We start from the raw sequence: 12,129 nt of genomic DNA on the forward strand, positions 1-12,129 counted from the left end.
CGGCCGGGCGGGGCCAGCGCGCGGCGGGGGCGAAGCGCGGCGGGAGCGGCCGGGACGATGCTGGAGGCGGCGGCGGCGGCGGCGGCGGCGGCGGAGCCCGAGCTGGACCCCGAGGACCTGGTGCATTTCTCGGTGGGAGACCTGCCCAGCCGCGGCTACGGCGTCATGGGCGAGATCCGGCGGCAGGGGAAGCTCTGCGATGTGACGCTCAAGGTGCCGGAGGTGGCGGGGGGGGACACGAGGGGTGAGAGGTGAGGGACACCCACCCCGGTCCTTGCGGGGGGATCCCGGTCACTGGGGGGGAACTGAGGGGGGCTGAGGGATTCTGGTCCCTGACGGGAGGGATGAGGGACCACCTGGCTCCTGAGAGGGAGCTGGGGATGCCCCCGGCCCCTGATGGGGGCTGAGGGACCCCCTGTCCCTTGTGGGGGAGATGGGGGACCCCAAGCTCAGAAAGGGCAGCTGAGGGACCCCCTGGGCCTCTGAGGGGGCACTTGAGGGACCCCCCAGACCCCTGAGAAGGAGCTGAGGGACCCCTGTGACCCCCTGTGGGGGGACCCCAAACTCTGAGAAAGGACTTGAGGAACCCCCAGGCCCCCGAGGGAAGAGCCCAGCCTGTAAGGGGAGGCCCCAGGGAGGACCTGGGGGGGGACCCCAATCCCTGAGGGACCCTCCAGCCTCTTTTCCAGAGGGAATGAGGCAGCTGGAGTCCCTTTGGTGGGGGATAAGGGGGTGGCTGAGACCCTCTTGGATGGGCAGGAGGGGGAGCTGAGGGTCCCCCCTTCCCATGGATTTGGCAGCGGAGAGAGGTGGTGCTGAGACCCCCCCCAAACCCCCTCAGTGGGGTGTCAAGGGGTCTTGGACCTCCCCAGCCCTTGTGGGGGGTCTGTGAGGGCCTGTGGGTGGGGTTGGTGCAGGTTTATGGATCAAACTGCTCCCACCCACGGGAGAAGATTCCTTTCCCTTGGAATCCTTTCTCTTTGAGGAGCATCTGCTTTCCTACATCAAAGAAATAATCCACAGCTATGGAAAATTCTCGGGATTGGGTCCCTGGCTGTGCAGGGAATGGCTGGGAGGGCTCGGAGAGCCAGGCAGGAGTTGCTGGAATCCCTCAGGATTCCAAACTCGGAGGAGTCTGTGGGGTGGGAGCAATGTTGAGTCATTCCAGAATTAACTCTGAAGTTTAATTAAGTGGGAAGGTGCTTCCCAGCCTACTCATCCTGAAACTTTTCAGGGAGAGGAGCTGGAGAGGGTTGTGCCTGTCAGGGAGGCAGGATGTGGGATAGGGAGCACCCCATGGATATGGGGGGCTGCTCCATCCCTGTGGATCAGCTGTGGCCTGCCGGGAAGAGGGACTGAGGGTGGTGATCCACCTTGGAAGTGGTTGTACCTTCCACAGGGTGTATTTGGGATAGCCTGTGCTGGAACCTGAGGGAATTCTGTGGCAAAACTGGTTTGGGATGGAGAGCACTGGTTTTTTTTAGGATTAAGGTGTGTATTGGTGTGAATCCCAGACTGGTTTGGGATGGAAGGGACCTGAAGGATCACCCAGTGCCACCCCTGCCATGGGCAGGGACACCTTCCACCAGCCCAGGTTGCTCCAACCTGGCCTTGGACACTTCCAGGGATCCAGGGGCAGCCCCAGATTCTCTGGGCAACCTGTGACAGGGCCTCCCCACCCTCACAGCCAGGAATTCCTTCCCAATATCCCTCTGGCAGTGGGAAGCCATTCCCTGTGTCCTGTCCCTCCATCCCTTGTCCCCAGTCCCTCTCCAGCTCTCCTGGAGGTGTCAGGGATGTTATTCCCTGATCTAGAGCTCCTGATTTGCTGTTCCATGGCAGAGGAGAAGCCCCTCAGTGTCCGTGTTCTTCCCGAGGATTGTTTTGGGAAGACAAATATCCTGCCAGGATGGAAACTGCCCGGGCAGCTCTGTTTGCTGGGATTTGCTGTCCCTGCCTCAGGCCAAGTGCTCCCTGGGGACACATCCTGCTGGAATCCTGTGGAATGCACCACTGTCAGACAGGCAAGGAATATTCATCCTGTTCTTCGCCGACAAATTTAGGGAGAATAAAAATGAATAATATCCTATTTATGGCTCCTGCTCCTGCTTGCCTGCTCGGAGCCAGAGGAGGGAGGTCCAAGTGCCAGCCTGGCACCACCAGGAATCTTGGCCAAACTGTTGGAAGAGAGAAGGTTTGTGCCTTTCCAAATCCTTGGAGAGCGGAGTTAACGGGAGCTCCTCCTGTTGCTGCAGCTCCTCCTTCGGTCCTGAATTGCTCCAATGCCATTTTTCCATGACTAATTCCAAGACCAAATAGAAAAGTCTCTTAAAATACAATCCAGGCCTGGAAAATTGAAGTAATTCCAAGCTCTGGAGAGTCTGTGTTATTTGTTCCATGTGCAGTCCTGTCACTGACAGGTGACAGTCCTCTTGGCTTCTCTTCCCTCCTAATCCCAGTTTTCCCAAAACAGGCTGTTTTCCAGAGCAAACCCCCCCAGACTGGAGCAGTTCTGACACAGAAGTGGAGGAGCCTCTGGATCAGTGGAATTCCAGACAGCTCGAGCTGCCTGATTCCAGCTCCTTCATCCTCCCAGTGCTTGGCTGCTCCGCAGATCTTGGAGCGTGTCTGGGAGATCCTCCAGGAAAACCAGCTTGGAAGGAGAGAGTATATCTATTTGGTTGGAGGAGCTGGGAGATCTGCAAGGCAGGGGAGCTGCAGGTTAAGGATCTGACTCCAGTCTTGTCACACAGCAGTCGGGAGCTGGTTTGGATTCTGACAGGATGTGTTGGAAGAGCTGCCATCAGCTCCTCCCTTCCAGAAACCAGGAGGATTTCTGCTTCTAGGACTCCATGGAATGTCTTTTTGCTGTCCTTGCAGGAGCAGGGCTGGAGCTGATCCCCTCGGGATGCTCCCTGTCCCTGAAGGACATGGAGGGACTGGGATTCAGCAAAGCAGTTCAGATCCTCTGAGCTGGCAGGGAATTCCCTGGGAATTTGGGTTTGATTTCTGCTTCAAAGCCATTGGTTACATTATCATGGAATCCTGGGATGGTTTGGGTTGGAAGGGACCTGAAGGATCATCCAGTGCCACCCCCTGCCATGGGCAGGGACACCTCCCACTAGCCCAGGTTGCTCCAGCCTGGCCTTGGACACTTCCAGGGATCCAGGGGCAGCCACAGCTTCTCTGGGCAGCCTGTGCCAGGGCCTCCCCACCCTCCCAGCCAGGAATTCCCTCCCAATATCCCATCTGGCAGTGGGAAGCCATTCCCTGTGTCCTGTCCCTCCATCCCTTGTCCCCAGTCCCTCTCCAGCTCTCCTGGAGCCCCTTCAGGCCCTGCAAGGGGCTCTCAGCTCTCCCTGGAGCCTTCTCTCCTCATCCACCAACACCCCCAAACCCTTCCCCTCAGGTCTCTTCTCATTCTCCATCCAGCCTGGATTTGTGCTTGGAATTGCCCCAATCCAGGTGCAATCCATGACCTCTCCTGGCAGAACCAGAATGGGATGGGTTGGACACAGCTCCCCTCCTGCTTTGGCCTCTCGGTGACTCCAGTGCCAACGTCACGGAGAGAAGATGATTTTTGGGAATGTTGGAGGTCTTTGCTGCCAAAAACTCCAGACTCCTCAGCTCTGGGGGGTGGTGACATCAGGAAAACAATAGATGCCTTTCTTCCACCTACACCATTTTCCTGGAGAAAGGCTCCCTGTTCCCAGGAATTTGTTAACATTTGTGCTGTGGGGGTGTCCGGGAGCACATTCCTTTGGAGACGTGCCAGGAGGGAATTCTGTGACTCCCGGGGTCTGGAAGGATGCTTGCAAAGTTCCTTTTTCCTGGGAAGCAGCATCCTTTCCCTTAAAAGAAAGGGAGCTAAAATTATCCACTGTAAAACAGAACATCCTGGAATGACATCAGGAGGAGGATGAGCTCTTTCCCACTTTCTCCTTAGACTTGGGTGATTCCAGCAGGAATCCATCAGGTAGGAAAGTGTGTTTATTTGGTCCTGGGAAGGGAGATCCTTTGGCTCTAGAGATAGGGAGCACTCTGGAAGCAGAAGACACAAAGATGAGCCGAGTGGACACATTCTGTGTGCTCACCCTTGGAAGTATTTCCCATTTTCTACAGGAAAAACTTGTCCTTTTCCTGCAGCAAGAAATGGAATTGTTCCTTCGGGACTTGCCATCCAGTGCTGATGGAATGAACATAACGATGGCTTTGGAGCAGAGATCCCAATTTATCCATCTCCCTGAGGGCCCTCAAGCTTTACAGGAGCAGGTTCCAAAAAAAAAGGAATCCCAGGTTTTGTCTTGTCCACAACCAGGAAATATTCCCGAGCTCTTTGCTGGTTCAGCTCCTTGGATCTTGCTCCTCCCAGGGATCATTCCCAGTGCAGGACCAGCCAAAAGGGTGGTGCTCCAGACATGAGGGATGGTGCAGCTCTCATTATCCCATCAGGAATCTTGCAGGATGACTATGGATGTTGGCGATGCATTTGGAGCACGTGTTTCACTTTAAGAGCTGCCCGTTTAATTTTAACACCATTTTTATTTATTAAAAAGATAAAATGGGGTTGGAACAGCTGGAATTTTTGGCAACTTGTGCTTGGAGTTGAAATGAAAGTCAAGGAAAATGTTGTTTTTCTTGCACACTCTGAATGGGAACTCTTATCCAAACAAACCAGTTGGAGCGAATTCCTTCCAGGCACTGGGATATCTTTTGGAATTTTAGAGATTAGAGACCTTTTCCCTTCACCTTTCAGGAATATCCAAGGAAAAACGGAGTTTTTCTGTGTTTTGGGATGTTTGAGCCACCTGGGAAGGGCTTTCCCAGCAGGATGAAGGTGTGTTAATAAGACCTATTTTGATGGTGTTGCCAGTTTTTCCCACTGTTTATTCTTCCCATCAGTGGGCTGGGCTGGGAGCAGCTGCTGCTGGAATGGCCTCATCCCTGGGGAAGGAATGGAGCGGGAAGTGCCGGAGCTTGCGGAGCAGGTCGGGTGTTCCTGGGGGATGGAATGTGGAATGTGGAATGTGGAATGTGGACGGGCCGAGTTTGTCACCGTGGTCAGCCAGGCTGGGCCTGGTGCCGTGGAAACCTTTCCCCACTGAGAATTCCCAAAAAAAAACCCTCCAGCACCTGAGTGTCCTTATTTACCTTGACATGGAGACATGGAGAGGTGACCAGGAGCAGAATTCCCACATGTGCTCACCTGGGAGTGAGGGAGGGAATGAAAATCCCGTGGGCTCAGGGAGGTTCTGTCGGCTCCCAGGAACGCTCAGCTTCTGGAATTGCTTCTTTTCTGGGCCTTTCTCATTAAATTTGGGGTATTTTAGTATTTTTGAAGCTCTGGCCAAGCCGGGGTCAGGGTGGGGAATCTGCTCCACCAACATTCCTTCCTAACCAGAGTGAGGAATCCTGACCCTGCGCTCCATCCCCTCATGAACCACGGGCTCCTTTGCCTGTCCAAGCACTCCTGACTCCTTTTCCCAGGCATTCCCCATCCCACTGTGTGCACACAGGGAAGCTGATGGTGCTTTTGCACCTATTTGGGGCCCAGCTCTCAGTTCTTGGAGCGTCCGGGATATTTTCCTTGTGGTTTTGGATTAGGGGAAGGGATTGATCCACACCTTTATCCCTGCAAAGTCACACACAAGTATCTGTGAGAGGTTTTTCCCATGAGCTCTATCAGTCCCTACCATTTCACTTCTGATTTTGCCCTGGGAATTAGGAATTCTGCAGAATCCAGGACAGCAGGATTGGTGCAGCGTATTCCAGGCACAGAGGAAGCTTGGACAGGGATTCAGGGCTGCCCAGGGCAAAGACAAGGCTCTCCAAAAGCCCCTCTTTTTTTTTCCATCTGGCAGGAATTTTGCTTTGTAGACTCCCAGGAAGTTTGTGTTTGCTGGGTGTGCAAACCAGAGGCCCAGAGGGAGAGGGAAGGCACTGCTGGGAATCATGGAAATCCTCAAGATGAAAGGGGAGTGAAGGGTTTTGTAGAGGAGAAGGAATCCTTGGATAACCTGGAATGCAGAGAACCTGCTGTGCCAGCTGCTTCGTCCCATAAAACAAAGCTCAAATGGGAACATTTTGCTTAAGTAAGGGGAAAAAATCTCCGATGGACACGGAGTGGGATGAGTCAGATTACCATGGAAATTAGGGAAAAAGGCGCTGAACCGACAGAGGGAATTAATGGGAGCAAAGACCTGCCTGGAATCCTTGGATACCGGCGGAGCTGTGCCGCCGGGAATCTCGGCAGTGGGCGGTGCCGATCCCTGCTGATCCCTCCTCCCGCCCCTTTTCCCTGTTTTCCAGGTGGGGGACCACAAGTTCAGCGCCCACCGGATCGTGCTGGCGGCGTCCATCCCGTACTTCCACGCCATGTTCACCAACGACATGATGGAGTGCAAGCAGGAGGAGATCGTCATGCAGGGCATGGATCCCAGGTGACACCCCAGGGACACCCCACGGTGCTCCCAGCAAACCCTGTGCTGCGGGTAGAGCCCCGTCCCAGCTGGAATTCGGTGGCATTCCCGCCCTTTCTCCCCGTTTTCAGTGCGCTGGAGGCTCTCATCAACTTCGCCTACAACGGGCACCTGGCCATCGACCAGCAGAACGTGCAGTCCCTGCTCATGGGGGCCAGTTTCCTGCAGCTCCAGAACATCAAGGATGCCTGTTGTACATTCCTTAGGGAAAGGTAAGGGGGGGGATCTCCTGGGGGGGTTTTGGCTGCTCCCCAACAGCAGCAAGGCTTTAGTCACCTGTGTCGGGCGTGGGAGGGCCAGGATGTCCCCTGCCAGTGGGATGAGGAGGTGTTTGGATCCCAAAACTTGTCATTTGTGGAATTATAGAATCACAAATTGGGTTGGGAGGCACCTTAAAACTCATCCAGTGCCACCCCCTGCCATGGGCAGGGACACCTCCCACTAGCCCAGGTTGCTCCAACCGGGCCTTGGACACTTCCAGGGATCCAGGGGCAGCCACAGCTTCTCTGGGCAACCTGTGCCAGGCCCTCCCCACCCTCCCAGCCAGGAATTCCTTCCCAACATCCCATCTAAATTTATCCTCTTTCAGCTTAAAGCCATTCCCCCTTTTCCTGTCATTCTCATTCCCTATAAAATAACTTATCAGGCTTGTGAGGTGCTGGGACACAATAAAAGACCTTGGCCAGCCAAAGGAGTTGATATCCCGAGCAAAATGGAGGGAATCATTCCCTTTCCAAGAACCCATCCGGGCAGGAATTGCCCTTCCTGCTGCTGTGCATGTTCCAGGGAGGGAACAAAGTGCCTCAGCCCAGGAGCTGCACAGGAAACTGTGGCAGAGCCTTAAATTGCTCCCAGGTTTTTCGATTTCGCCGCTGGTGTTTGGCCGTGAGACTGTTCCAGCAGCATGATCTGGAAATGGAAAGCTGGGATATTCTTTGGAAAAGCACCACATGGATTCTCCACCCGTGCCAGGGAGTCTGACGGGTTTAGTTTCCCCAGCTTGGCTTCCCTGCAGCTGCTCAGTGTATTCTATGGAGTGACATTAAATACACCCATCAAACACAGGGATTTGCCACCAAAATTCTCCCAGATCTCCCAGGAGCAGCCAGGTGTCCTAAGTGAGCTCCTGGATTTGAGTGCCCAGCTGTGAATTTGGGTAGTAACAGGAAAACTAGAGGATTCTCCCCATCCTGGGGAGCTGGGACATGGACACCGAGCTCTCCTCCTGAAGTGGAAGTGAGATTTGGGACATTTTTGGGCAGCTGTGTTGTAACCAAGATCTGTGGGAGCCCTTGGAGTCATCCTCATGTGAGAACCCCTCCCAACAGCAGGAGGACGTGGAGCTGCTGGAGAGAGTCCAGAGGAGGCCCCGGAGCTGCTGCCAGGGCTGGAGCCCCTCTGCTCTGGAGCCAGGCTGGGAGAGCTGGGGGGGTTCCCCTGGAGAAGAGAAGGATCCAGGGAGAGCTGAGAGCCCCTTGCAGGGCCTAAAGGGGCTCCAGGAGAGCTGGAGAGGGACTGGGGACAAGGGATGGAGGGACAGGACACAGGGAATGGCTTCCCACTGCCAGAGGGTAGGGATAGATGGGATATTGGGAAGGCATTGTTGGCTGGGAGGGTGAGGAGGAACTGGAATAGATTTCCCAGAGAAGCTGTGGCTGCCCCAGAGCCACCTGGGTCTGTCCAGTGCCTCCTTGGCAGGGCTGAGGGAACATTTTTAAGTTGTGTTTCCCATCCTCTGGCTCTGCCGTGGATTCACCTGGAGATCTCCGTGTGGGTCAGTTCAGGGAGCTGGAACCTGCTTCTCTTGCTCCATGGAGTCATGGAATGGTTTGGCTTGGAAAGGACCTTAAGGATCATCCAGGGTGGCAGGGACACCTTCCACTAGCCCAGGTTGCTCCAAGCCTGGAACACTTCCAGGGATGGGGCAGCCACAGCTTCTCTTCCATCGAAATGACATTCCTCTTGCCCTCCTGTCCCTGCTTTTCCAAAGGCTCCATCCCAAGAACTGCCTGGGGGTGCGGCAGTTCGCCGAGACCATGATGTGCGCGGTGCTCTACGACGCCGCCAACAGCTTCATCCACCAGCACTTCGTGGAGGTCTCCATGTCCGAGGAGTTCCTGGCCCTGCCCTTCGAGGACGTCCTGGAGCTCGTTTCCAGGGATGAGCTCAACGTGAAGTCTGAAGAGCAGGTGTGTCCCCTGGAGCAGGGTTTGCCTTGGGAATGGGAATGATGCTATTCCTGGTCTGAAGGAAGATGAGGAGAAAACAGTGGGGAAAAATAAGAGGTGGTAGACAGAGCTATGGTGGAAGTGAGGGGGGGAAAAAAGGGAAGAATGAGGGGGAAAAAAGGGAAAAATGAAAAAAAAGCAGAAAAACAGGATGGAAAAACAAAATGGAAAAACAAACAAACAAAAAATATCAAGGAAAGACAATGCGGGAAAAGCAAACAGGGAAAATAAAAAGAAAGAGGGAGAACAGAAGGAAAAGTGGGAAGAAAGGGGGGGAAAATAGGCAAGTAAGTAAAATGGGGAAAAACGGGAATAAAGGGATAACGTGGGAAGAAAAGGAAAAGATTGAGCAAAAAAAGAAGCAGAATTGGGAAAAACGGAGAAAACCAAGGATAGAGAGAAAAACAGGGGAAAGCAAACAGAAAAAAGTTGAAAATAAGGGGGAAAATAGAAAATAAAGGGAAAAGTGGAGAGAAAAGCAGAAAAATTAAGAAGAATAGGGAAAACTGGCAAGAATTAAGGAAAGTCAATAAAGAACAAAAAAAGGTGGAAAAATGGGGAAGGGATGAAAAAATTGGGTCAAAAAAGAGAAAAATAGGGAAAAAAAAAGTAAAGTGAGGGAAGAGGGGGAGAATGGAGGAAAAGTGAGCAGATGGATCCCTGTCATCAAACCTATCTCCTGATTTTTCATGGAGCAGCAGCATTCCCTTTCTGCTTTCCCAGTTTGCTGGTTTTTCTCATTAAATAAATAAGATTTTGCTTCTGTCCCACCTCCTCTGCCAAAATTCTCTTCACAGCTCCTTCAGCTCCCTGCAAACACTTGTGTTAAATGTACAATCCCCCGGGATTGTTGCAGGATAAGTTGGAGGCGGAGAAAAAACCTCTATGGAGCCAGGCTGGGAGAGCTGGGGGGGTTCACCTGGAGAAGAGAAGGCTCCAGGGAGAGCTGAGAGCCCCTTGCAGGGCCTAAAGGGGCTCCAGGAGAGCTGGAGAGGGACTGGGGACAAGGGATGGAGGGACAGGACAAGGGGGAATGGCTTCCCAGTACCAGAGGGCAGGGATAGAGGGGATATTGGGAAGGAATTGTTGGCTGTGAGGGTTTGGAGGGACTGAAATGGATTTCCCAGAGGACCTGTGGCTGCCCCTGGATGCCTGGAAGAGTCCAAGGACAGGTTAGATGGGGCTTGGAGCAACCTGGGCTAGTGGAAGGTGTCCCTGCCCATGGCAGGGGGTGGCACTGGGTGATCCTTAAGGTCCCTTCCATCCCAAACCACTCTGGGATCCTACTTTTTTTGATTCCATGTCATTTCTTTTTCCATCAATCAAGTGGCGCCAGCAGCAAAACCCAAACCTCCCAACTTCCCACCCCTCTCTCCCAAGGTGTTTGAAGCTGCCTTGGCCTGGATCCGGTACGACCGAGACCAGAGGGAATCCTTCCTGCCCGAGCTCCTCTCCAAGATCCGCCTCCCGCTGTGCCGGCCGCAATTCCTGACGGACCGCGTCCAGCAGGACGACCTGGTGCGCTGCTGCCACAAATGCAGGTGAGCCTGGGGCATGGGGTCACTGCTTAAATTTGCCTCCAGAGCTCCTCTTTAACTCCCGACTCACTGGATTCCAGGGATCTGGTGGACGAAGCCAAGGATTACCACCTCATGCCGGAGCGCCGGCCGCACCTCCCGGCGTTCAAGACGCGCCCCCGGTGCTGCACGTCCATAGCTGGGCTGATCTACGCCGTGGGAGGGCTGAACTCGGCAGGTACCTTGCAGTGGAAAGGCCACTGGGAGCTGGGAAGGACCATGGGAGGGGGAAATTCCCTCAGGTTGGAGCGTTGAGCGATTCCTCCTCCCGGCCCTTCCAATGGAACTCCCAAGGTGTGCCTGTAGTTTAACGTCTTCCAACTCAAATCCTGCCCTGGTGAGGTTTATTTAGGGCACATTCTTGATGTGTCCTTGCCTGGAACTCCAAGGAGGACCTGGAGGTGTCTCTGGGATGTTGTTGGGATTGTGGGATCACATGTGCAGTCACCACATATTCACAGGGGCCAGACCACGGTGTAAAAAGGGAACAGAAAGTGTTCAGGGAAACGTGAAGCAGCGACAGCACAGATGGGACTTGCAGGTCTCTGCTGCCCCTTGGAGGGCACTGGAGGTGCCACTTCCACAGCCTGGGACTCGTCGAGGCTCCTGGTGCAGAGCACAGGAAAGCTGGGAAGTGTTCCACGACCTTTTGGAGTACTGGAGTGTGTTTTGTGGGAATTGTTCAGAGCAGCATCTGTGTGGGAGAGCTGGAAAGTGACTGGGAAATGCCTCTGCCTTGGCTCTGTGGGAGCAGATAGGCTGGAATAGGATGTGAGGGCCCAGGAAAGGGCACAGAATCCCAGAATGGTTTGGGTTGGAAGGGACCTTAAGGATCATGCAATCCCACCCCATGGCACGGGCACGGACACCTTCCACTAGACCAGGTCCCTCTGGATGCCATCCCATCCTAGCAGAGCCCAGATGTTTTCCCAGAGAAAACCAGGGGTTCCCTCAGGTTCCCAGGGCTTCACCAGCTCTCCCTCTTTTAATTTGGGTAGCAAATTTTTACGCAGGCGACTCCCTGAACGTGGTGGAGGTGTTTGACCCCATTGCCAACCGGTGGGAGAAGTGCCAGCCCATGACGACGGCGCGGAGCCGCGTCGGGGTCGCCGTGGTCAACGGGCTCCTCTACGCCATCGGCGGCTACGACGGCCAGCTCAGGCTCAGCACCGTGGAGGTCTACAACCCAGAGACGGATTCCTGGTCCAAAGTGGAAAGTATGAACAGCAAGAGGAGGTAACGTGCAGCTCCCCGGGGAGGGACCTTCGGAACAGCGGGGAAAAACGAGGCCGGAGTGCTGGGGGGGTGGCGGCCACCGACGAGGAGTTTGTGTGTTTGTGTGTGGGAGAGGAGGGAGTGGAGCAGCGTGGAAGCAGATGGGATTTGCTTGGCTGGTTTTGGGATGCTCGTGCTGATTTTGGGTGCTGCTTGTTGGTGGGAAGCAGCTCAACAAAATTCCGTGGGTACGTCACGGCACTGATGGAGAAGGAAAGGTGTTAAGACCCAAGTGCCACATCCTCAGGGCTTTGAAATCCCTCTGGAGATGGGACTCCAGCACTGCCCTGGGCAGCTGTGCCAGGGCTGGACAACCCTTTCCAAGAAGGAATTGTCCCACTGTCCAACCTGACCCTCCCCTGGCACAGCCTGAGGCCGTTCCCTCTCCTCCTGTCCCTTGTTTCCTGGGAACAGAGCCCAACTCACCCCCCCAGCTCCAACCTCCTTCCTGGGAATTACAGGGAGCCAGAAGGTCCCCCCTGAGCCTCCTTTTCTCCAGGCTGAGCCCCCCCAGCTCCCTCAGCCACTCCTGCTGTTCCAGCCCCTTCCCCAGCTCCGTTCCCTTCCCTG

General features: G+C 54.6%; 1 protein-coding gene across 2 annotated transcripts; it reads left to right on the forward strand.

Annotated features, from left to right (window-relative positions):
* The first annotated feature begins 15 nt into the window (after positions 1 to 15).
* KLHL18 (kelch like family member 18) lies at positions 16 to 11,771 on the forward strand. Of its 2 annotated transcripts, none has more exons than XM_027703608.1 (7): positions 16 to 213; positions 6,310 to 6,440; positions 6,551 to 6,691; positions 8,470 to 8,668; positions 10,088 to 10,248; positions 10,326 to 10,462; positions 11,283 to 11,771. In XM_027703608.1, the coding sequence occupies exons 1-7, from the start codon at positions 58 to 60 to the stop codon at positions 11,522 to 11,524; spliced, it is 1,167 nt and encodes a 388-aa protein (XP_027559409.1). In that variant the 5' UTR covers positions 16 to 57; the 3' UTR covers positions 11,525 to 11,771. The 2 variants fall into 2 exon arrangements, with proteins under 2 accessions (XP_027559409.1, XP_027559410.1); XM_027703609.1 differs by having other exon boundaries at positions 11,298 to 11,771.
* The last annotated feature ends 358 nt before the right edge of the window (positions 11,772 to 12,129 follow it).

Source organism: Neopelma chrysocephalum, unplaced genomic scaffold (genome assembly GCF_003984885.1).
Source record: "Neopelma chrysocephalum unplaced genomic scaffold, ASM398488v2 Primary Assembly neopelma1_243, whole genome shotgun sequence".
Lineage (NCBI taxonomy): Eukaryota > Metazoa > Chordata > Aves > Passeriformes > Pipridae > Neopelma > Neopelma chrysocephalum.